This window comes from Lepisosteus platostomus, chromosome 2, assembly GCF_059453375.1.
Source record: "Lepisosteus platostomus isolate fLepPlt1 chromosome 2, fLepPlt1.hap1, whole genome shotgun sequence".
Lineage (NCBI taxonomy): Eukaryota > Metazoa > Chordata > Actinopteri > Semionotiformes > Lepisosteidae > Lepisosteus > Lepisosteus platostomus.
This window is the reverse complement of record NC_142612.1, coordinates 8,879,663-8,905,895: the sequence shown is the minus strand read 5'-3', so window position 1 is coordinate 8,905,895 and position 26,233 is coordinate 8,879,663. Positions and strand designations below refer to the sequence as shown.

General features: G+C 39.8%; 1 protein-coding gene and 1 long non-coding RNA gene across 4 annotated transcripts in view; one reads left to right on the top strand and one right to left on the bottom strand.

The window, feature by feature from the left end:
- Positions 1–26,233, top strand: part of arhgef7b (Rho guanine nucleotide exchange factor 7b) — a 51,533-nt gene that overhangs the window by 22,223 nt on the left and 3,077 nt on the right. For 2 of the 3 annotated variants that reach the window (XM_088596929.1, XM_088596949.1), the window contains 14 exons: positions 2,265–2,359; positions 3,897–3,992; positions 5,175–5,297; positions 8,167–8,305; positions 9,852–9,911; positions 12,170–12,316; positions 13,098–13,184; positions 13,482–13,560; positions 14,274–14,413; positions 15,763–15,987; positions 16,708–16,801; positions 18,059–18,148; positions 19,530–19,706; positions 25,688–25,787. In XM_088596929.1, coding sequence (XP_088453055.1) covers positions 2,265–2,359; positions 3,897–3,992; positions 5,175–5,297; positions 8,167–8,305; positions 9,852–9,911; positions 12,170–12,316; positions 13,098–13,184; positions 13,482–13,560; positions 14,274–14,413; positions 15,763–15,987; positions 16,708–16,801; positions 18,059–18,148; positions 19,530–19,706; positions 25,688–25,787 — 1,652 coding nt within the window. The remainder of the gene's footprint in view (positions 1–2,264; positions 2,360–3,896; positions 3,993–5,174; positions 5,298–8,166; positions 8,306–9,851; positions 9,912–12,169; positions 12,317–13,097; positions 13,185–13,481; positions 13,561–14,273; positions 14,414–15,762; positions 15,988–16,707; positions 16,802–18,058; positions 18,149–19,529; positions 19,707–25,687; positions 25,788–26,233) is intronic. The other variant, XM_088596937.1, reaches the window with a different exon arrangement.
- LOC148675864 (uncharacterized) overlaps positions 14,909–26,233 on the bottom strand; it is a 125,698-nt gene continuing 114,373 nt past the window's right edge. The window contains exon 3 of the long non-coding RNA XR_015924871.1: positions 14,909–15,341. This is a non-coding gene — a long non-coding RNA (uncharacterized LOC148675864). The remainder of the gene's footprint in view (positions 15,342–26,233) is intronic.

The following is a 26,233-nucleotide window of genomic DNA, read 5'->3' as shown; positions in this document are numbered from 1 at the left end:
GGTGTTTTCACCAGGGTGGATCATCCTGTTTGCAGGCACTTAATTTCCCCTGTGTTGCTTTTTTTGTCCTCCATATAAAACAGGAGTGTGGCCTGTTTGGTACCAGGTTACGTGCTTGTAATGTCCCAGTGCAGAAGCAGCTGTATGTAGGCAAGTGTCTTCTGTGTCTCAGGAAATCTGCTGAATCTTTATGCGACCACTTTGTCAGAGGTTGTTCCAAGCCCTCTGTCCTTAAGAGGCTTCACAGCTTTCCAATACTAGGGAAAGGGTGATGAGGCCACCTGAAAGTGGCTGTTTCTGTGTTAAGCTACTTAACAGGTGTTAAGTAGGTGCATTATATGCCAAATGTGAGTAGACTGCCCCCATGAGACAATACAAGCCCCGAAGGAGCTGATGATGAATGTTATATTAATCATGTGGGAAGGAAGGTGTGAATGTTTGGTTTGGAGCTTCAACAGTCAGAATTCAGCACTTCCACACAGCTGACAGTATGGACACTACAGCATAACCTGCACATGTGTTAAAGGAAAAGTAAAATGGTTTCTCTTTTTTGTTGAAGTCTAATTTCCTTTATGTTACAAACTGAATACTTCTTTTATTTCAACCTGCGTCTGTTTACCCTCTTGGGAACAGAACCTGTGCTGTGTTTCTAGCAATGGAGTAGAAAATGAAAGGATTCAATTTGTAAGTAAGGGAAACAGGATATTTCAACCCCTAGGCATTACACAGGCCTAAAACCTATTAAACACAAATGCATTCAAATAAGCTCATTCACAGACTCTTACTTCATCTTACTGCTGATTTCAGGCCCGTGTTTCATAAGATCTGACAAAAAATTGTTGGTTTTTGGTGTTATAGTAATTTTGCTGTCAGTTTTTACTGAATGACTGAAAGGAGAAGCACAGTATCTTTAATATAGTTGGATCTGAGCTTTATTCAGGCTCACAAAATAGTGAGCTGCGTTACAGTGCTTTGATTTTCTTGGAAAGTGCTCATAAATAAAATTATTATTATATTAGAAATGAAGGCTGAACCTTCTCTTATTTGTGATGGGCCTGCTCCACAGCACTTCAGCGTAAATGGTGCAGTGAACTGTGACAAAGACACCACAGGAGGCATTAATGGTTATTCAGTCACAAGGTTGTAGTGTTCTTTGGAATTGCTGGTTACTGAACACTTAATTTGCCACATACTGACCGACCATAAAGAGTGCAGTGAGCTGGCTTCGACACTTTCTCAGAACGCTTCCACAAGGTAAATGATCACTGAACTAGCTTTCACGCATATATGGAATGAACACTGCAGGATTCCTCCTTATACTACTTGTACTTTAGTAGTATGTTTTAATTGGTTCTTTTCTGACAACATTTATCTAGAACCTTCACAAGCAGTCAAGTCCCTTTAAAAATAAAATGCTCTGTATTTGAATTTTAGTTGGTGCACAGCGAATGCTGACGTTCCAGTTTCACAAAGTGAAAGCATGTTGGATTTATAGTGGCTGCACTATGGATGTCAGCGAAGGCCTCCTTTACTCCAGGAAGAAGGAGAAGAATTTAACACTGGAACTCTAGTTAGACTAATGTGGAATAATATCTGCCACTTTTGACGTCTCTCCATTAGATGCGTACCCAGATGCCACTGATCTAGGCCATTATTTAGCTCCATGCTGGTAATGTTGCCTAAATGTTGTCACAAAAGGGTTTGACGTAATGCATGTAAATAAAGAGCTTAACAGTCGAGAACTGATGGCCTCATTCTGTCAGGCAGCATTTTTGTTTCTTATTTAGTTGTTATGGTTGACTGAAGAAAACAGGAAAGTGTCTTACTGCAAATCGTGCTCAAAGCTTTATACGTGCTAATGGATACAGGAGAATTCATCACTGTCGTTTCCTGTTTGGTTTGCTGCCTCCTGTCATGGAGGTCTTCAAAATCCAAAACATTAGACATCGGTTGTGATTTTCAAAAGGTTTAAATTGAAAGGGTAATGAAGCTCATGTAATTTTTTAAATAGAAAATGCTTCTCTTAACCTGGAACCTAAAACGCTTCTGAGTCTTCTTGTCTAGAGTTTGTGGTGAAACCTCCTTTCACCCCAATTCACCCTGAATCTCAAGTACTGCTTCGTATGATGTTTAAAAAACAGCAATATGATGCTCTTCTTAAGTACAGTATAGTTTAATATTCACTACACTACCTTTATAGCTAAATAACATGGTATGAAATGAATGGCGGCAACGTTTCACAATTAAATTTTCCTCTTCTGCAGGTGCTGCAGAACATTCTAGAAACGGAAACAGAGTATGCGAAGGAGCTCCAGAATCTTCTATCAAATTACCTACGCTCCCTACAGAGCACGGAGAAGTAAGCTCTCGCTGAAGCACAGTAGACAGTGCCTGGACAAATTGTGGCCATAATCCGTTTGATCCCTCAGGGCCCTGGTTGTGGGTTCGAAGGCTCTCCATCCATTCAGCCTTTTTGGTATTGTTGGTACAGAAGAATATATTGTTCAAGCTCGTTTCAAAGAATTCGTGGTTGTCGGTTAGAATTTTGCCACTGTCAATAATGAGCTACGTTGCTGTGGAGAATCTCACCCGCATGACTGTCTTCTCTGCTGTGGCATGATTGCAGCTGCCATGAACAGGGTTAAGCTATGGCTTTCCTCCTTTCTGGTGCATCTCATTGGTTTCCAAGTGCTTTTACAGCTCTCCCTTGGGAAGATGTCCAGTACACATAGGACATTGACTTCCATAACACCGTACCACATGATATCTTCTCACCTTAAAAAAAATCAGGAACATTTTTCACATTAAGCGCCCTATCCTCGCAATAGCACTGGCCACACTGGGTGAGCATTCAGTCACAGTAAGTCGTGGGTCTTCACCCCTGAAGAGAAACATGTTATTGCTCTCTCCGTTTTACCCTTGAGTCAGTCGGTAGGGGTTTTGTCTGGTTTGAAATACATCTTCAATTGTAATACAGTACATTGTTATCATTGACTATGAGTAGCAACCACACAAAAGGTGATTCCAGTGCTTCAGCAAAGAAAAACCAGAACATTGGAAGAAAAACCTGAAAATATGAAGCCTACAGACAACGTTGAGCAAATCTGTGATATCATGCTTACTTTGAATCCGATTGGGTCTATAGTACATACGTGGAGGACAAAATTAAAGTTTCAAACATGCAACATTAAGTAATAGTTGTCATTCTATATTTTTTTTCATCCTTTATTTTAGAATATATGCCCTACTGTTAGCTCATCTTTTTAAACAAACTTTATCTATGCTTACACACCTAGAAACACTCAAATATGAGCATTACACATATACATTCATACTAATATTATACTAACCCATTAACACTAACAAGCATTCAAACTCATTTTTGTACACATGCAAATAAGATTGTACTTGAAAATAAGAACAAAATTTCAAATGCCTGCCAAGAATGCAACCATTGTTTTTTCCAATGTTTTTAATGTCAAAATCACAGCCTCGTTAAACATTTTCACATAAAATAGGTGTTTTTGAGAACTGTGTTATGTGATGAATTACTATGAAGAATGCTGTCCATCTTTACACGCTGTAAGATTTTGGTGTGGGGCTTTTTTTGTGTGCTCACAGACACTTGCAGATTATTAGTTTGTGATGACCCACATTACTGAGGCATCTTAAGAAGTATTCTATTACTGGTATCTGTGTACTACTCCCTTTATAGAGCAAAGATTTCATTCTTCGATGGGATCTGTTTGTTGGTTTTCATAAACTGAAACATTTTTGTAATGAAAGAACTCCTTTCTTTCCTGTTCTATTAACTCAGGTGTTAGGGCACTAACGTTCAGGATTGGTTTTAGTTCTTTCCTGCAATCCAGGTCTCATTTGCTTTCTGATTCATACAGGATAAGCTCTTCAGACATCACTCACATTCTGGGAAACCTGGAAGAAATCAGCACTTTCCAGCAAATGCTTGTCCAGACTCTGGAGGAATGCACAAAGTAGGTGTCCTTTGTTTAATTCAGTGTCTAGTCAAGGATTCACCATCACTGGTTTATTTTGTGACAGCTGTTTTAAATTTAATTCTAGAGCTTTTTCCTGCAAAGATTTATTTGAAAGTAACAGTCTGCTAGCCTTCTCTCTTGAAACACCAAGGTACACAAGTGAAATGTGGCTTTCAGTAAAGGGAAAGGGGACATCTGGTGTTCAGTTGTGGTAATGCAGCTATCCTGATGTGCATGAGCTGTTTCCTTTCTGTGAAGCAGTGCATCTTAGATAACTAAGGATTATTTTTGGATTTAGAAAAATTAAAAATATTATTTTTAAATTGTAAATAGATTTGGTTTTCTAATTGTGTAATTATTTTTGTGGTATAAGAAGACCTTTCCCTTGCTTGTCCATTATACATTTCTTGCTTTCAATTGATAGAGGTGGATTTTGTGTAGAACCAACAAATTAGAGAATATTTGCTCAGCAGAAGAGTTTTGCATCTAAGGCTACATAAGGTTTCAAATAGAGCAGCTAATCAAGGCAAGCTCAGCCTTGTGATTTTGCCACAGTAAGGTATGTTGGAAATTGAAATGAGGTAATTCTGTTATTGATCCTGAGAGATTCAACTTTTGGTGGTGTGAATTTCATTGGAAGAAGCTATGACTACAAGCTGAATGATACACACACGCTCTTTGTGTATAATTCGGCACAAGACACTACAGCTTAAACACTTGTTAACCTCTTCAGCCATTGGATGGGAATACAGAAGGACCCTATCTTACCGAGTGGTAGCAGTACACTGGTAATCTTTCTAAGTTAAGAAGTTGTCCTCCTGACGTCTCCTTACTTGTGTACTGATTTTGTTTCTTCTGTGGAGTTTCCAGGCAGTGGTTACAGTTTTCTTGGCCTTCTCAGTCTGTCTCAGGATTTTCAATACTTCACTCAAATATCTCCTGTGCTGCAGGCCAAAGGTTGTTTCTGGCACATGTGTTTGATGTTTCTAATCAAAACATGTTGCAGTCTTCCTTGGCCTTGCTGCTGTCACCTTACTCCTATGGTAGGGGGTTCCAGTTTGTGAGAACTGTTATCAGAGTATAGAACCTCAACTGTTCACTGCACACCGACGTACTTCGCCAAACATGACTGGGCAGAATGAAAAGCTCAGTGATGTTGTGTGCTTTGTGTGTGGGCAGATTGCCGGAGGCCCAGCAGAGGGTGGGTGGTTTTTTTCTGAATCTCATGCCCCAGATGAAGAACCTCTACGTTGCCTATTGTGCCAATCACCCTTCGGCTGTCCATGTCCTCACAGAGCACAGGTACGTTGGAACAGGTGTTTTCACTCGCCTTGTGTAGCGGGGTGCATATTGTCCTGGAACTTACACCGTTTAAACCCTTTTCATTCCATTTCTGTGGGTGTGCCTCTTTGTTTTCCTGAAAGAGTTAACAAAAAAAAAACTCCACAAAGGTTCTTAAGCTCCTCCTCATTACCTCAGACCCAGCACAGCATGATGTCAAAGGCAGACGTGTGATACCAAGGATTTTGGGCTAAACCGGATCTGAGAGAGGTGTCTGTCATTTGCTGGATTTTTGTGACCCATCAGAATGCGCTGTTTGTGCAGAAGTGCGAGGCCCGTGAGTTCGGAGAGCTCATGCTCTATATACTACAAACAAAGCTCCAGGCAGGACATGTAAGTCATTCCTATTGAGCTTTCATTTGGCGGCGAGAGGATTGAAAAGCTGCCATCTCCTACATCTGACAGACTGCTGCCTTTGGAAAGCATTCTGTGTTTCACTTGTCTTTCTTTGGTGAGCTTCGATTGTAAAGATCAGACACAGGGTTTTCCAAAGTCAATAACGTTTGAATCGCTTTTGAAAAGTGATTGCAGTTGCAAAACAAAAAGACCAGATGTTCAATATCCAGTAAAAGAGTAGTACAAACTCAATACAATTATCTGTAAAGACTGTAGAGCCACTATATTTCCTTATGTTATTGTGGTGTTGTAATATTAATATAATTTATTTGTAAGAAAGTGTTCAGATTTGTTTTATTTTCATTATAAAGCTGGGTGAAATGCAAAAAATAAGCACACTTTTATCAGTATTTTCATTTGTTTACAGTAAAAAGTGGTTATGTACCACATACATTATAATGATTATGATCGATGCAGGATAAACTAAATGAGGTGTCTGGTCTTTGATAACCATCATTTGTAACTGACACCACACATCATTTCAGTAAGTACAGTGGATTGAAGTTATAGTTTATGTTGTAGTGTAAAACTAGTGCTTGTGCAGTAGAGGCTCATCCCATTGGCTGTTAGTGTTTGTCCTTTCCGCAGTGAATGTTCCAGGGGATTCGTCGAAAGCAGACAACATCACAAAAGAGGAATTTTCGGCTTTAGCAGTCCTATGTATAACTATTTATTTTTACAGTTCAGCCCCAGACATGTACTGTAGAAGCTCTGGTACAGGGTGGTTTTAATGGAAAATGCATATGTGGTAACACAGATGTAATCTAACCAAGAACCACTGAACAGTGCTAATGTCCATATACTGCTGCGCCAATGCAGCATTAAGGAGTGATATTTATGTGTTCATGCTAATGACATTTAGAGAACACGGTATTTAAAGTCACAGTATTTTTGTTTACTGTGTAAATATATTAAGAAACAATAAAATGAAATATTTGATCTCATAAACGAATGAGGCTGTGCTCTAGGCTTTCTTTTAATACTTTAGAAATGCAGTAAATAGGGTTGGGCAAGTTAGAGATGTACTATACTGCACACAACTTCCATGCGAGAAGTGATGGTTCTGTACTGTTACAGAAATATACTCATGTTTGTAGTGACACATTTCAATGTTAAATTGACAAAAAACACTTTTTAATTTCAAGTAACAATGATGTACAGCCTAAAAAATTGAAGAATGATTAAATCTTCTTTTATTTAGGTTGCTCCAGAGCAGTTAAGACATTCTATTTTGTAGCCAAACGTGGCTTGGGGTTCATGACTGCAATGACTGCATGACTGCAGTGTCTCATCTAAGTACAAGAGCTTTTATTAATCCCACATACTGTATACAGTAAACCTGTAAGCAGTTCAAAGGGAGATTTGCACAACGGGCAGAGTACCACAGGCGTTGGGATAGGGTGAACATGCAGAAGACGTACAGTATCAGCAAAAACGTATGTTTCTAAATAATCACTATTTAATTCACGCAAGTGATAGATTATTTTCCCCCATAAACTCCTTCCTACCAGAGCATTTGTGTGCCACACGTACCAGTTAAAACAGTATATGGGAATCCTTCACTGTTTCACCCCTTAAAGGTGATGTCGAAAGACAAACGACAATAAAAAACATTTTGTAAAACTTAATTTCCAAGTAAATCATAGTAATAGCCTATATCTGAGCAAATCCCAAAGTGCTGGCTAAGTAATTATTAATTTTGAAGTATTGTTAGACCTTGGATGACTTCTAATCATTAGGCATGGATTCCCAATTGGCACATGGAGGTAATAATTCCTTACACTTATATAGCACTTTTCTGGACACTACTCAAAGTGCTTTATGGGTAATGGGGACTCCCCTCCGCCACCACCAATGTGCAGCCCCACCTTGATGATACAACAGCAGCCATAGTGTGCCAGAACGCTCACTTCACACCAGCTATTAGTGGGGAGGAGAACAGAGTGATGAAGCCAGTTCATAGATGGGGATTTTTAGGGGATTGGTAAAGGCCAATGGGAAATTTAGCCAGGACACCAGGATTAACATCCCTACTCATTTCGAGAAACACCCTTGGATTTTTAAAGACCACAGAGAGTCAGGACATCGTTTTTTTACAGGATGTCACCTTTTTACAGTATAGTATTCCCATCACTATTCGGGGCATTAGGACCCACACAGACAGCAGGGTGAGCGCCCCCTACTGGCCCCACTAACACCTCTTCCAGAGATAATCCCACATCATTTGTCAGCAAAGAAAGACCCTTTGTTCTCATGACAAAAACCTGGCAAAAGGATAATGGGAGTGGTCAATAGACCGGCTGCATTTATTCCAGTTGGTTTGGGGGAGCACTGCTGCCTGCCGTCTGGCAGGTGTGGAGGACGAGCAGCGGAAGGGAACGGCCGCGCCCTTTCTGCTCTGCCTAAGCGGTTTCTTTTGCGTTTCTTCCGGCAGCGAAGAGCTGGGAGAGTTCATGGAGCTGAAAGGTGCCAGCAGTCCGGGGATCCTGGTGCTGACAACGGGCCTCAGCAAGCCCTTCATGAGACTGGACAAGTACCCCACGCTGCTGAGGGAGCTGGAGCGACACATGGAGGTGCGCACATGGGTGATTCCTCAGCCTCACGCCACTACCGCTGTAGCCTGAGTGAATGAAGGTCTGGTCTCTGGTCTTAGTGATCAGTGATCCCGAAGAATGGCGGCATGAGATACTGGGGCATATTTAACAACGTAATCATATGATTTATGGATATTAATTACTTTCAGATTGTGTTTTATTTTGTTTTTTTTCTTATCATTTGTTATTTTGTAATTCAATAGAAATGTTCTCTTAACAGTCTTGCTCACTTGTGGTAAGATGACGGGAGACAGGAGAATTGATGTAACATGAGCATTGTACACAGACCCCCGTTTTTCTGCAATGGACTTCAGAGCACAGTGTGATACTGACCTTTGCTAGCAATCTACACCAGAGAGGAACCGAGTTCTGAAAATATCCTTTATTTGGGGAGCTATTTACGTGGAACAGTATTTCAGAGCCCTTAATGAATTATCCTTTAAAGCTTGTTCATCTCAATAACACGTAATTTTCTTGTCACAGACTCTCAGGGTCTTCTATTGGTGTGTAGTGCTCTAGTGTAAGCATTAGCGACAGAAAGCCGAGAATAACAAATACAAAAAACAGGAAGTGTAGCAAAAAGAGAATGAGATCCAAACAGTTCCTTTAAAGACAGTGATTGCTGTCACCTTCATTGACAAATAGATTGAGCTCTGAAAGTTTCACTTTATAATGATTCAGCTCCTGAGTCAGCACAGAGTAGAAGAAGGGCTTGTGTTGTCCCTGCAACACAAACAAGATTCTCTTTCTGAAAAGAACACTTGACCACATATTACAACAACAACAACAACAACAACAACAACAACAACAACAACAACAACAACAACAACAACAACAACAACAACAACAACAACAACAACAACAACAACAACAACAACAACAACAACAACAACAACAACAACAACAACAACAACAACAACAACAACAACAACAACAACAACAACAACAACAACAACAACAACAACAAACAGAGGGATTTAGAACACAAATTGTTACTTGGGTCTTTTCCTATGTTATCCCCACATTAGGAAAGACACTATGCTAAGTTTCATTTGCATTATTTAACATCCATTTATCATTCTCCGGTATTTTTTGGAAAATAAATTATTGTTAATCGGAATTTTATAAGAATAAAGTGCATATAAGTGCACAAATCAAATAAATACAAACGAAAAACTTTAAAATAACACCAGTAAACTATAAGCATTTAGTACAGTATACTTACAGCCCTCATAATTCTAATTTTGTGAAACTGCAAGTTTGCATTTCAACAGATCTGTGCCTGGTTCTTTTCCTGTGATCCTATTTTATGCATGTGTATTCCTAAAGACCTGAAGATTTGACCTTACAAATTAAACTGAGTTTCATGGCCTGAATTCCGTGTATGAGTCACGGTCAGTTTTGGATGTGGATGTACAGGACAGTCTCCTTCACTGGGAATATTGTAACATTTCGCATTGAACTTTTTTAAATTTAGAATCTGTTAAATTGAAATTTAACATTCTCCATGTTCTTCTCTTTGAAGGATTATCACCCGGACCGACCTGAGATTCAGAAATGCATGACAGCCTTTAAAAATCTTTCTGTAAGTCACTAACGTTTTGCATCTTCCCTAAGGCTTATTTTCCAGGTAGACGTAGGGCACTCTGAAACCATATTTTTTGTATACATTGCATTCATATCCATGTTCTTGTGAATTTTTGTGTTTCCGTTAATTCATATATTAACAATAGATTTTCAGTTCATTGCATGATGCTGTAAATTGTTATTATTTAAAACAAGTTCAACTCTCCTAACTGTGTAGTTGCTTGGGAGCTGTTGTTCTTATATTTGTTTCAGTAATGTGATTTGCTGAGAGTTTTTAAAGCATTGCAAGTCTGGCACTAGAAGTGTATTTTGTTGAGGTGCTTTTGACATCCAATCAATCTGCTTCCAAAGATTAAAATGTCTTTCGACTAAGCTGCTTTCTCTAATTGAATGTTACAGTACTGAGAAAATGCTAGATATAGGGCTGGCACAAAATATATTTATTTGGAAAAGCACAGGTGGTAGCAACCCTTCTGCTTTGCCAGCTGCATATTATGTAAAAACCAGTCAGGTTATTTTTGCCCAGCTAGCAAAAGTCTAGTCTAGTGATCGCTGCCCCTGATCTGTGATGTCTATAATATACCGTAATGAATTAAGTACAGTACACCAGCATTGTGTACGTTACACACTTGATGCATTAAGTAGCAATTGTTTTTGGGCTTGGCTGTGTCTTGTCACATGATTGTGATTTGCTAGTTTGCTATGAGTCTAGTAGGATATTTAAATTATAAATTAAATACCCTCCGAACTGTTTTAATTGGTTTCACCAGCAGCGCTGAAGCTCTGCTCTGTAGATCTAGAAGGCTAGTTCCTTTATTCTTGGCACCACACACATTTGTACTCCCTGTGTTCTCTGTGAGCTGTTCCTTTGTTGCAAGGCCATATCTTCTGCACACAGCCTCCCTTTCTGTTCCAGACTAACTGATCAGTTCATCTTGCAGAATAGGCTTTGAGAGATTCAGATGAACAGAGTTTTTTCTGTTTTATTAAATGGCTGCCAATACGGTTTGGCCGCACAACTGTTAACTTTTTTTTCCCATTCTTTCTTTGGTTACTGTGCACATTTTTCTGAATGGGAGATTATTCTTGCTGGTAGGCTTCTGGAGTGCATTTGTGTCAGTGCTTTTGTTCTTCTTACCAGTTGTTCGTTCAGTTGAGAACGCATAACAGTGAGGGAGATCTTTAGTTTTGCAAAGTAAGCCAAGAGATTCTGGCTTAACAACAGAGAATTGTTGCTCTCATCTCATTTAGCTGAACCAGCTTAGATCTGGGGGAAGTACTGGCTAAAGGGATAGGGCTGCTGACAGTTGTCTTTAGTGCAATTCTGATACTTTGTCACACAATTCTAGGTAAAATGTAAAACGTGACACTTTTTCCCTTCTGAAATTGTAGTTTTTTAAGATCTGGTTGTGCTTGAGGTGGGTGGCATGGTGGCGCACTGGCGCACATTGCTGTCTCACAGAGTTGGGGCCCAGGGTTTAATTCTGGACTGGAGTGCTCTCTGTGTGAAGATTGTATGTTCTCCCCGTGTTCACATGGGTTTTCGCCGGGTGCTCTGGTTTCCTCCCACAGCCAAGAGATGTACAGGTAGGCGAATTGGCTTCTGGGAAATCTGGCCCTGGTGTGAGTGTGTGCGCATGTCTGTGTCTGGAATGACGCCCATCCTGGGTGTGTCCTGCTGTGTGCCTGTTGCTTCCCGGGATAAGCTCCGGCTCCCCCTTGACCTGGTGTTGGATACACCAGTGAGAAAATGGATGCATGGTTGTGCTTAAGTGTACTTCTGTGATAGTTGATATGTATGTGCTTTGCATGTAGTATTTACTATAGTAAATGCTATTATCTAAGCACATCTATATCATAATAAAAGCCATTAATCTAAGCTCTCATTTTCTCTGGTGGTAGCCAGTCTCTTTAGAGAAATTCGTTTGCAGTACCTAGTTTTTAAGTCGTATGCAGAGTAGCGTTTAAATGCGCAGTCCTCTGAGCAGAAACGTCAACTGAGAATAATTTGTTTTTTACAGTTACGACATAACTAAATGTGCTCTAAAATGCTCTAAATGTGGACGTGGAAGTCCCCAGCTTGGATAAAAGTTTGAGCAAACCTTCTCAGTGTACAGAAGGATCTTATACGCACACCACAGTGTTAGAGGTCCCATATACTGTACCTGGACCTGGTGTTGCAGCAGTGCTCTGCACAGTTCGAAGGTGAAGATGCCTATGTAGTTAATGAGCTATACGTGATGGTTCCTGTGACAGGCACAGTGTCAGGAGGTGCGCAAGAGGAAGGAGCTGGAGCTGCAGATCCTGACAGAGTCGATTCGGAGCTGGGAGGGAGAAGACATTAAGACCCTGGGCTCTGTCATCTACATGTCCCACGTCATGATCCAGTGTGCCGGAAGTGAGGTAGATCACTGTTAAAATCACGACTTTGCCTTTTCAGTGAACCTTTGTCTCAGTTGTCACCAACGGGCTACTTGTCTGGTCACTCTTGCTATCATGGGATGTGGCCACCTGCAACCACCAACAGACTAGAATCAAAGGCTGAGACCATCGAGGCAAAGATATAAAAGCATATATATTTTTGTACAATTGATATAATAAGATCCCGAGAATACCTTTTGATTCTATTCCTTAAGGTATGCTGCGGATGTTCAGTAAAATATCCACAGATGTAATTTGTTATGTTAAGCTCAGAAAGAAACCTGTTTAAAAAGTTCATTATTCCTATATAACCGTGTAGTTGTCTGGACAAACTGTTGATCCCCGAAAATGGGGGATTTTGCAGAAAGAGGGGGGATTTGTGTTCTTGCAATTGTTTGCCATTTTTTCCTTTCCATGATTAGCTTGAATTAGTTTCTGCTTCATTTTTTCCTGAAAATTCAGCCCAGCATGGCTTGATACCAGCTCACTCTGAAGTCATGTGAAAGCATCTTAGCACTAGATTAAGTAAACATCAGAAAATGATGATCAGCAACAAGCAACAAGATCAGCATATAGTCCTATAGATAGAAGTCTGGTTTCTCTCCTAATGTCTATGGTTTTCTGAAGTAATTGGAGGTTTTGCATGTTACTGTGTCCGTCACTTTTATTGTGGTGTGAAATGCATTTATCAATGCTGATTCGTTCTAACCCAGAAATATAAAAATAGCGTTGCAGTTTCTTTTTAATTCACTCTCCTTTTCAGGAAAAAAACGAGCGATACCTCCTGCTGTTTCCACATGTATTATTGATGCTGTCTGCCAGCCCCAGAATGAGTGGCTTCATTTATCAGGTGAGGCACTTCTGTGACTGACAGTGGACCTCTCTCTCACAAGACAGCCTGTGGTCTGTGATTCACTTGATCTTCACATTTGCATCGCTCTGTGGCAGCCTGCAACAATGTGTTTTAACGTTTCTGAAAGAAACAGTACACCAAGTGCAATCGCTAACATGTTTTGTTTAAACTCTCTAGTGAAAGCCCTTGGACACGTTAATCTATGGCTCTGTTTCACAGAATGCTTTTCTGTGGGGCTATCTGCGCCCCCACTGCTGAATATAATGGTAATATGTCATGATTTGCTCTTTCTAGGGTAAACTGCCGCTAACAGGAATGACAATCTCCAAACTAGAAGATAGTGAAACTCAGAAAAACGCTTTTGAAATTTCTGGTAAGGTGTAAGCCTATATGAAAGTCAAGCAATAAAAGTGAAGTATGGGTTACTTTTAAAAAAATATGCAAGCAGCTGTAATTCCACATTTCTTTGGCCATTACACCAATGGTTATCAACCCTTTTTGCTTATGACTCCTCCCGGCATCAGTCATTCCTGATATGCACTCTCAGATTAAACATAAAAGCAAAACTATAATAAAATATTATTATATAATTGTTCTGAAATGATGTAGTGTTGAGAAACAGCGTGTTGATGGTTCAGCAGACTAAACAGTGAAGCAGATCTCAGCCCCGTGAGGGTGTCGACTTTACATGCCGCAAGCCTTGGGGTGAAATGGTTATCAATTTGCTTCTGGGAAACTTCTGGACAGTCTTTGAGATCTTCCACTTGTCCCAGTACCTTGGGTCAAGAACCATAGCATGAATCCTTACAGACATTACTAATCCTTCTAAATATTATTTACAAATACTGAGCCCAGTTATATACAGCGTTTATGTAGCTATCTGGTTGGGCAAAATGCTAGGAGAAGCTACAAAAAAGCAAATAATGCCTGTTTTCATGCTTGTAGAAATGGAATTAGAGCAGTTTTAAGGTACAAGATAGCTCTGTGGCTATGTCAATGAAACTATCGCATGACTGACCAATGAAGATGTTCTGCCAGCTAAGTGGCATTTTGTTCTATATGCTGAATATGATTTTTGTGCTGCAGGGAATATGATAGAACGTATACTGGTGTCCTGCAACAACCAGCAGGATCTGCAGGACTGGGTGGATCACCTGCAGAAACAAACTAAAGTCACCACCATGGGCACCCCTACTATCAAACCACAGTCCGTGCCCTGCCACACAGTAAGTCTCAGTGGGTCGAGGGGCTCGAAGTAAATGGAAAGCTGGACTAGAGTGAATTTAAGTTTAGACTTAATCGTGCCGGGAGACCCACGCGAGGATTTTGTAGTATCCAAAAAAAGGCAGTTGTTCATTAAACACATTGTTTTGTAGTGAGAGAGTAAAGTGGCTGTTTATCATCTTTGTTACAGCTTTGGTGTGCTTTTTTATTGAAAAGGTTTGTCTTTGTTGTTATACAACAGGAGTGAGATGGATATACTGTGGTGGTCTGGTCCTTCTTCCTCCAGGGCGTATTCATTCCCAACTCTGCTGGGCTGGAATAACAAGGGCCCGGAATAATAATAATAATAATAATAATAATAATAATTGCTTACACTTATATAGCGCTTTTCTGGACACTCCACTCAAAGCGCTTTACAGGTAATGGGGACTCCCCTCCACCACCACCAATGTGCAGCATCCACCTGGATGATGCGACGGCAGCCATAGTGCGCCAGAACGCTCACCACACATCAGCTATCAGTGGGGAGGAGAGCAGAGTAATGTAGCCAATTCATAGAGGGGGATTATTAGGAGGCCATGATGGGGTAAAGGCCAGGGGGGAAATTTGGCCAGGACACCGGGGTTACACCCCTACTCTTTTCGAGAAGCGCCCTGGGATTTTTAATGACCACAGAGAGTCAGGACCTCGGTTTTACGTCTCATCCGAAGGACGGCGCCTGTTTACAGTATAGTGTCCCCGTCACTATACTGGGGCATTAGGACCCACATGGACCGCAGGGTGAGCGCCCCCTGCTGGCCCCACTAACACCTCTTCCAGCAGCAACCTTAGTTTTTCCCAGGAGGTCTCCCATCCAGGTACTGACCAGGCTCACACCTGCTTAGCTTCAGTGGGTTGCCAGTTGTGAGTTGCAGGGTGATATGGCTGCTGCTGGAATATAGAGGCTTTTTGATTTGTACCGACTTTATTATCAATAGGAAATTCAGCAATTTTGTAAACACAACTAATCCTCCCTCCCATACACTGGAGGGATTTTGAAGATTTCTAGCAACTGTTCATGGAGAAAGATTAATTGGTTTAAAAACCGCTGAAGTACTTTTCCAATTTGTATCACAGATAGGAACCCTGGGTTTGATTGAAAAACCCAAGGAAGAACCTTGTGAAGGTAGAGCAAGCTATATGGTCACAAAGCTTATAAATGTCCAGTATCAGAACAGGAGAAAATACATAGGAATGGTTGCTTTGAATTTCAATGAAAGGTAACGTAATTGAAGCCCGCCAGTTTGGAAGTTATCGAAGGGATTTCCTCTGGAGTGTTAGTGACGTAACTCATCCTTTCTTATCTCCCCAGCTTCCTTCTCACCCGGTCACCCCATCCGGCAGACATTCCGAGAACAGGCCAGTGACAGTGGCGCCGGCCTACCACACTCTCCCGCACCCCTCCTCCCACGGGACCCCCCATAGTACAATGATGTGGGGTCCCCTGGAGCCCCCTAAGACCCAAAAACCATGGAGCCTGAGCTGCCTGCGACCAGCACCTCCACTCCGGCCCTCTGCAGCTCTTGGCTACAAGGAGGTACGTCTTACCGGACTGTTTTGTTTACGGGAATATCAGTCCCACGAAGTAAGGCCTGATTTGCGTCCTGTGAAAAAAAGGGGCTCATCAGCTTTTGTGGTACTGCAAAAAGATGTGTTGCAGAGGTTTCAGTGTAGGCTGCCTCACTGGCGGGGATTAGAATTTCGTGCCCTTGTGTTTCCAGCCACAAGTTTGTGCAGTTCGCAGTTAAGAAATCTCCTTTCCAGCTTTTTATGAGAATAAGGGATTGGGATAGTAAACAGCTTCCTAGTTGGAAGAAGAGCACAGTATCTGGATGTGAAATGAGGCAAACACCGGGAAAATGCAGGTGAGAGAGCCCAGTGAGGAAACCACTACCTGTATTTTGGGACGGATTCATGGACAGCATGTGTGTCGTTACTACTTGGCTTCCTGAAGCTGTACTGCATGTAAATCTGGCAGGATTTCTGAAACAGATGGCGGACCATGTATCAGATGGTCTGTTCTTGTGCAAGCAGAAATGTAGACATAGAAATTAAATTTGCTGTAACTTCTTTGGTTTCAACATTGAGCCATTAGGCCAGGGTCGACATTGAGTCATTAGCTAAACCCAGTTAAGTGAATGATCCCAGCACCTTGCTCCCTTTCCTCACTCCTTGGCACAAATCTCTCAGCAAGATACATGACATTGTAGCTGGAACAGCAGTTCTCATTCCTTATTTGTTTTTTGCTTTGTCGAAGGATCTCAGTAAAAGCCCTAAAACCATGAAGAAGCTGCTTCCCAAACGCAAGCCAGAGAGGAAACCATCCGATGAGGAGTTTGCCTTGAGAAAAAGTGAGTGCGTTGTTGCTGTCTGGTGCTTTTGACCATGTAATGACAAATTAACTCAGTAAGACCCAGTATGTCCAGATGCTTTTCCTAGCTACTGTCTACAGTGATAGATAATTGTGCTGTTTCTCTAGGCTGAATATAAAAACGTTTACACTAAATTTTCTTCTGTTCAATACTTAAATATGAAACATGGAGAAATTAACTTTACATTTTAGTATATATAACTATACTTTGGTGTGGTTTTATAAAGCAAAACTTTTTATAATGGTTGGACATGGTTAATGACGTTAATGTTTTGAAGATAAGTATGGTGTGTTTCTTTGATTGCAGAGACTGTGTTCACTTATTTCTGATGTTCAAAGAGGTATCACAGTGCATGTGCATTCTTTTGTTTTCTTTTAATTTAATAACACGCCCTGGGTTGTAGTAAATTTGGAAGCAGAAGTAGTTTGGAAGCAGAAGTTTGTTTCTCCAGTACTGTCTCCACATACGTTATAAACCACCCCTTTTGTGAATGTGTCATCATGCCACATTATCTCAAAAAATGTTTTTGTTTTAAATGGTTAAGGAGACAATATTTTCAAAATCATAGTTATTAAGAGTCCAAAAAATGTCTTAAAGTGTCTTAAAGTGATGCCCGATGGTTTCAAAGACTAGTTTCTTTTTCTTTTCCATCTGTGTGTCAGGCAATATTGCCTCGGAAGTCAGAACATACAATGACATATTTCTTGATTTGGTTGTGGTGCTTTCTTGTAAGCATTTTCACCGGTAATTTAAATCTCTTTCCCCAACATTTGCAAATAAGAACTGTTAAGTATACAGTCTTGAAACTTATTATGCATTCTGTATTGACAATATAAATCACAGATGAATGATTTCTCTTTCATAAACTGTCACTGATGCTGTCCTTTTAAAAGACACAGGATTGAAACTTTTGAAAGGCTTTAAATGCCTTGAAGAATGTAAAGAATGGTCTCTGGTTTATAATCATTTTTACAGTGTTTGAATTCAGCCTCATTTGAGAGGGCTAATCAGCTGTTCGTCTAAAGGAATTCGGAGGTACTGGGCCAGTCATCACCACCTGCGAACAGTGGACAGTGTTGAATTCTTCTGCGGCTGATCTGGTATTTTGTAGTAGTGGAGCTCAGTGTTGTAATACAGTGGTACCGTGTGGCTCTGAAGCCAAGATCAAGCCCTTTTGGGGTTAGAGCAGAGCTGCATTCATCGCATAAGCGGGGGCTTTTTATTATTTTTTTGCAGGTACGGCAGCATTAGAGGAAGACGCACAAATTCTCAAAGTCATAGAGGCTTACTGCACTAGTGCCAAAACCCGACAGACACTCAATTCAAGTAAGTCCTTAAACTCTGCTTGGTGGCTTTCAACATGTGAAATGTGATCTTTCTTCTCATATACTTGAATTGTTTCGGGTGCATCAACATCTTTTAATGATTAGTTAAGAGTTTGGCGTAAGCCCGAAAGTTGGCAGTTATTTCAGAAAATTGGTGCTGGTTCTTGATATAAAAAGAAGAATTGGAATGTAGATCTCTTCATTATTGCTTTGTTAACAAAATGGATTAAATTAAATGTAGATGAAATATTCAGGTTAGTTTAAATTAAACTATTCACAAACGGGTCAGATGGCAGATGGGATTGTGACTGCGCGCTGAAAGTCTTTAAATTATTGCTGCACCTAATGGCACCTAATCAGTCTTTATTTCAGATATTTTGTACTTGATGATTTGGAATCGTCCAATAATATATATTTTATTCTTATTTAAACTATGTTTCTTATCCATTGCTATTCAAAAACCTGGATGAACGTACTTTACTTAAATGTACAACACACAAGTAAAGATTAATTCCACGCTGAAAAGTAAAAAGAACAATATTGGCTGTGGAAACCAAATCAAAACCAAATCAAATATTGGAAATATATACATGTTAAATTGGAATTTGAGGTCTTTGAATAAGAAAGCCCCAATGGAGGTTAAATGCACCAGCGTGCGCCATATACAGTAATAGATTTGCCAAGTCATCATTCTGACAATATTCTGAGATTTTCCCCAGATGTCCAGGAAGGATGATGCACAGCACTTAAAGCCAATGATTCAGTTCAGTCCTGAGGTATTAACTGTTATAACGTGACCTTTCTGCAAATTTCCCTTGATGGTCTCTTAGGGGAATGAATATGTCCTACTGTTTGCCTCAGGCTTGTCAGGAAGTCTGCTTTAACCCCTCTCCTTACTTCCTGTACTAACACTGAACATTCACACCTGGTGCTTCTCGGGGTCACTCTGTGGAGCTTAACTTGACTGGATTTTTAATCCTCCCCCCCCCCCCCGTATTTCCTGTCAAACGTGCCGTCCCACAGGGCACAAAGGGGGGCCTTTTCCACACGATCAGTCTGGGCAGGACTGACTCTTCTGTGATCTGTTTCTGGAGTTTCTTCCGGAGCCCGCAGAGCGTGGCACATTGATCTGCCTCGCTGTCCTGCCACATTTCTAACAGTGTTTTCTCTTCTCCTTCTCTTTTCCCTTCACTTTTCTGTTGCGTTGTTCTCTTTTCTGTTGTTCCGTTTGTCCATTTTCATTTCCTTGTGTTTGTTGCTTTCACTGCCCCCTTTTTTGTTTATTTTGTCCGTTTTACTCCCTCTTTTATATTCCCTTTACCCCCCCACCCCCCCCACCCCACCCATTCCTATGATTTCATATTGCCCACACTACCCCCTAGCATGGCAAGGCACTGACCTGATGCATAATCACGTCTTGGCTGACGATGACCAGTCCAGTCTAGAATCGCTGGGTCGTCGCAGTAGTCTGTCCCGCCTGGAGCCCTCCGACCTCTCAGAAGACTCAGACTATGACAGTATATGGACAGCCCATAGTTACAGAATGGGTTCTACAACTCGTAAGAGCTGCTGCTCATATATCTCTCATCAGAACTAAAGCACTCCTTTTTTTTTCCTCCTTTTTGTTACTTAACAACTGCCTGTTGCGTTGACTGTTTACTGTTTCTGTGCCCTTTCCTTTCTGCAGTCGGGTGTTCCCTCTCCCCTGCTTTTGATGCTCTTTCATTTTTGCCCCGTTCTGCTGGGGATGGTGGGGAGTGAGGGTGGGTGGGTCTTGGAATGGGGGCATTCTGACTGAAATTCAGGCGTGCTGTAGAAGAGACGTCTCTAGATTTTGCCGTGTGTAAGTATAGTGTTTCCTGAAGTGAATTTTACCAGTGTATATGCACAGAGTGTCCCCCTGTATGTGTGGCACTACTACAACTCATTGGTTCAAAAAAAGATACTAGTGTAGATCACTATGATATACAGGATATATTAAAACTGGCCTTTGTAATTAGTAGGTTTTAAACAGATTTGAACAAAACAAAATATTTTGTCTCGTTTGCCTAAATGAATGATATTCCAGTCCATTTTTAACCATAGAACTGCTTTATTAATTTGTAATACATGAATTTACAGTACTTCAGGAAATGTTTCGTCACTGTCTGGCAAATGTCTGTCAATGTTAGATCCCAGGTCCTTCGGGAAATATACTGTGTACATATATGTACGACTGGTAGTGCAATAATATTGCATTCCATTTATGAGTTTGTACTGAATACCCAAGATGACACATTTGTGGCATCCTAGCACGTGTTCCTTCTCTTTGCACTGTTTGTGTCCTTGTTTTCTCTCACTTCAGTATTTATTTCCAATAGTGGTGTAATTAGAGGGCCTTGTTAAGAGTCACGACCTCCTGTACAAAGGACAGGTATTATTCTGTCCTTGTATCGTCAACACATGCAATACACTGCACATAAAACAATTTTGGGATTAGGAAATCACAGTTTAATTGCACATCACTTGACGTGTTGAGGTTACTATCATTTTTTAGCTGTGTTGTTATTCTTAAAGTTTTAAATCTCAAATAATCTGCCACTACACAATTGTCATTCCCTTAATTTACAGAAGCACTCTTAAAACATCCGCAGTTTATGTGAGGGCTTTTGCTTCTCTAGTAAATGGTATCTTGTCTTGGTTGTCACAGTTGAACACTTACGAAGCTCATACACACACTTGTGAAAGACAGCTCATAATTCAGTATTTAATCTTCTTCAGCATTAATAACAGAAGAATGTAAAACGTAAATTTAGTTGCGAAGAAGTATCTGTTTCCTCTTCCAAAAAGCCCACATCTTCTTAAACGTTTTCTGTGGAAAAATACTTTGGTACCATTCCTTATGGTATGCTGGCATTTGGAGGAAGACAGTACAGAATGAAACACTGTGATGAGGTGAAATCTGTGTTTTAGAACCACAGTGTGAACGCTGCAGTTAGTGCTGAAAGAATAGAGTCTACAAACTTTTACAAGGAGCTTGTGCTCTACCAATAGGTTTCTTGCAATACAGATATTGTTGTCATAGTGACATGGGTCCTATCATCTGAATAGGACTTTGGTAATATTGTGGTATTTGGGTTTATTTTCCAATTGTTTTCTGGAAAGAGGCTTTCTATCTTGAAATGAATTGCTGAAATTGAATGCTAGGTTACTGAGCTTTGCATGGGGGAAAAAAGCTAAGAAATGACACAACATTACAGATTGGAGAGAGTGATTCAAATTAGCTCCTTTTATATGAGCCTTGTAGAAGTCCCTTTACCGCCTTTCTTACTGAAGAACGATTGCCTCTTAAAGAGTATTTCACCAAAGCAGGGAGATGCAGTGGTTAAACACCTACAGTATTGAGCAATGGGAGAATGATGCTTGGGTCATAAGCTGCAAAAGTGTCCTTGAGGTTTTGTTGAAATATTGCCTGTGCTGATGATACCTCAGATATCCAGTGATCTGCCAAAAACAGATCAGTCTAGGAGACAGAATATAGAAGACACAAGACAGAGTTTGGCTCTGAATTTCAGTGGTCAAAATGACAGTTAAAAATATCTGCTTTGACGCTGGTACAGTCAAAACGTGTAGAGGCAATGAAAAAGCAGAAAATCCATGTCATTATGTAATCTGTCCTGTACAGTGCAAAAGGATAACCTTCAAGCGTAAAATCTTTCGGTATTTTTGAAGGCTTACACATTTAGGTTATTTCAGTATATTTTGGTAATAAACTTTTAGTTTATATAGAGTTTATGTTCAATAAACATGGTCAATAATGTCAGTTGAGCATGATTAACATCATGGTTTCATTCATTTGTTAGACTGTTTGCAAGATGTCAGAAAAGGTGACATACGGTCCAAATAATTTGTGAGAATGTGCATATTCTTTGCTCTATTTTCTGAATGAAGAATTTATCAAAATAGTGCCATTTCCAGCAGTATATGCAGTTGGCTGTCTGAAATGCCCGGAGCCCTGTACTTGTCTTAATTTGTTTGACTAAACTGAAAAATAATGCAGTTCATTTGTATAACTAGAAGTGTTAGTGTTGTAAGAATATTGTGTAATATTTTGTAAATAGAGCTTGTAGTGTTGAATGCATTTTACATGAGCAGAGGGAAGAAAAGCAGAAAAACTATTGTGGAACTGAAGACATTTTGTGGAAGTAAAGTTTTTTTTCTGCTTTAGAGTATTTTAGGATTGCAAATATTTGTTTGTGGTCTTCAGCAACTCCAGTGACCCACAGTGATATTTACACTTGACTGTCTGTAGTCCAATAATGGACTATTGATTTTAATTACAGCAATTTATACTTCAAAAGGAATGATTTATTTAAATAAGGACCTCAACTTTTATTTATATGTGTATTTGTGTATATATGCAATTTTATAAAGTCTTGGTAATTTTCAATTTAGTTTACATTATCTTCCTAGCCTCAACTCTTTTACCAACTTGAAACAGTTAGGGGACAGTTAGGATTTTTGCATCTTTCTATTATAAAACTCATGTTATAGTCATCCTACTCCGTGTTTTGGATGTTGATTTTCACTGTTCTGGTGCCTCTATTAAGAACTGGCATACACACACCTGGTTGTCATTGTAAATATGTTTGAATAAAGGACTTACTTAAACTACAGATTTATACATCCTAGAGATGGAGTACACAGAGACCATAAGAAGATGTTTTATGAAAAAGATCCCCATAAAGGGTAGTCGTGGAATGAATATTATTGTTTTGTGAGTTCTTAAATTGTTTAATAAGCTGAGATTTTGTACACCCCTGTGAAGAGCTAGATAATCTACCTTGTAGTGGCCCTCAATATTGTTTTTTATATTTAACTTCCTTTTACTCCTAATTAAGTATTTGTCTCCTAAATGTTACTAACAGTAATGTCAGTCGTGTGCAACAGTATGAAAATTTGTGAACCAATTCCCCAATTAGAAAATGCCCCCAGGCAGTCAATGACAGAGTGTGGAACAAATGTAAATGGTTTAGAGTCGTATTTAGGTATTTTAAGGCAAGGTCCACACCAGAGCACAGTAGCTCAGCAGCTCATCTTGGTTTGCATAGTGTTGAGAAGACTGAGGACACATGACTGCCCCCTAGAGGAGATGTGAGTCCATTGCAGGTCCTCACTTATACAGCAGGGAGAACTGGAGCAACTGGGGTAAAGTACCTCACTCAGGTGTACAGGAGTGGGGACATAACCCACAGTCAGTTGTAAGGCTTACCCAGTGCACCTGCTGTCCCTCTTACATTTGAATCCACAGATATAGCAGGAAAGGGCAAGGTCTGCATTTAAATTTAATATTTAAAGTGGACTGCCTAGAAGGGCAAAGTGTTTATGACAAAGTAAAAAAGAAAAGGTTACACAACCAGTGCAAGGCTAAGGGATTATCACAAAGAGGCTCTGAACTCTATACAGTGGCAGCATGTGTATCGTGGAAGTGTACAATACAGTGACAGATGATGGGTTTCTAGCTGGTCCAATTTGAAACTTACAACAGGAACCAAAAAAAGCTAAATGTTTTTTTTTTTAATTTATAATCTTTGTATATACAGTGTCTGCCACATGGATTGTCTTGCCAAACATGGTGTATTTGAGCTGAGAATAAGCTAGTCGTGATATTGTGTGATGATCTTTGTGACTGAATTCTATCATTTGGCTCGAGAGCCCTCTGAATAGGTAACAGCCTTGTATAAACATTGTATGTATATTTGAATGTTACATATTTATTGTACAGTATGTGTATTTGTGTTTGTTATATATCCATATATATAACAAAAACGTAATCAACGTTGTAATATACCCTTTTAAATAAATATTTCTTTTGTTAGATTGTGGTACAATGATTTATATTGAAAATGGGAAAAAATGGTACATGTTACAGAATACAGATTCGTACTATGAAAGTTAGAGGTGTTTCATACAGGAGTGTTGTTCCATTTGAAATTATTTGTTTTCTAATGGAAGTGATATTTATTTCTAAATTATATAGCTATTTCTGGAAATTACAATGCAGTCATGGACAGAGGTTTCTGTTTCCTCAAGTTCCAGTGAAACTTCTATGTAATTCCCACTGATGCATATGATCAGCCAGCAATAAAATCGTCTGTTTAATAATTAAAGCTTTAGAAAATAATTTACTAACTCAGTAGCAGAACAGATGGATACCAGATGCTTTTGTCCATGTTTTTAGTGATCTTATGGAAAACGTGCAACGATAAACACTACAGGACTCCTGTGTGGTGACTGGGCTGGGACCTCAGTGGAGCAGATGGGCACTTGAACTTAGGCACGGCCATAACAAATCCAAAAGCAGATAAATCAGTATCTCTTACCCTTGTCAAGCCACTGGAATGCAGACATCTTGTATATTGGATGTGTGGAAAGTTTAAAAAGGCCATTGTAATTTTTAAAGATAGAGATGCTTAGTGAATGAATGGAGCACAATCTAGATGTAGTGGCGCAGATGCCAAAATTATAAAGAATGCCTATTCATTTTGGAGACCTGTGTATGGATCATGCAATATGTTGTTAATATTGTTTAAGTGCCTCTCTCTGTCTCAAATTATCATTTTTACAAACACATTGGTATTCCTTCACCATACAATTGCATCCCAGGCATGGGGTGTTATTTCTTTCATAACAGCCATTGTGGTGTGGGATTTTAGTAATCGTTGCTCATTCAAACCTGTGTCTGAGGTGTGCTTGCTACCACCTAAAAGAAAAGTTTGTAACGATTTTTTGACAGGTTTTCGCCTGCAGGTATTGGTGTATTAGCATCAATCCTTCCCCCAGCGTTTCTGGTATCAGTCAATCCCTAGTGAAAACTTCTGTCCACAGCTGTGTTTTATCTTGGCTTCTTTGTAATTGCAGTGTTTTTTGTTTTAATGCTACCATTCAACTTAATGTGTTATTAGTGATCATAATAATAGTGTTGTAATTCTATTGTAATAAGACAACAAATTAGAGGGGTCTTTCTGTGTTGTCATATTTATTTCTGTGCTGTTATACACGGCAGATGTTTAAAGGCTCATCACAAGAATGGAGACATCAAAGACTGTTAAACAGGTTGAACAAAAGAACAAAACTTCAACGAGAGGAAAAAGACAATAAATTACTGGAAAAGCTACTATGAGGAGGAGAGTTTTTCCCTAACCTGTGACTCCTGAACTTCAGCCTTTATTGGTCTTCCTTTAAGAAAAAAGACCATCCAATCTGCAAGACATCTGAAGAAACCATTGTGGTTATTTCTGTATGCTACAGAATGGGGAGTGTTTTATTTAAGATGACACATTAATTATATTTGCTTCGGTATAATAAAAAACAGGGGTTAAATGATCTGGGCACTTGGTTTTACAGCACTTTTTTGTCTTGTGAGATGTGTGTAAACAGTGTAGGGTCACTGCATGTAGAGTTACTCAGTAGTTAGCTTTGTTTTCACCACAAGAAGCACACGATTACCTGAAACGGCAAACTGAAACCAAACTGCAGACACTTTCTTCTTTTAAAACAGGGTCTAGGAAGGAATCAGGCCCTCATATGCTATTTCCTGAAGAGGAGAAGATTATTGTGGAAGAAACCAAAAGCAATGGTCAGACTGTCATTGAGGAGAAGTAAGACTGTTTCTCTCAACAACTTTTGTATTTTATCTGAGGGGCCCCTTACTGGCACTTGGAAAAGAACTGATATAACTTAAGGGAAATGTTATTAACAAAAGGAAACTGAGTTTGACATTCAGCCATAAGGCTGATCTTGAAAGGCCATACAGAATTGTCATTTGTCTGAAATTGATCGTGCACATCACGTAAAAGGAAAAAAAGAAAGACCGATCTTGACTAACTCCTAGGCTGTCCTCGGGACTGTTACTGAAGTATAAACACCTTGTAGTTTCCCTCTGTGCATGGATTTTAAGACCTGAACTTAGTGATTCTTTTGATTTATTAAGAAACAAATTGCTGTAGCCACAGACGTTATGCATGACCAAAGAAACTCTGTTTTATTTCTCATACTAATGATTAGGAGCACACTGATTTTAGTAGACAGTTAGATATTTATGCCA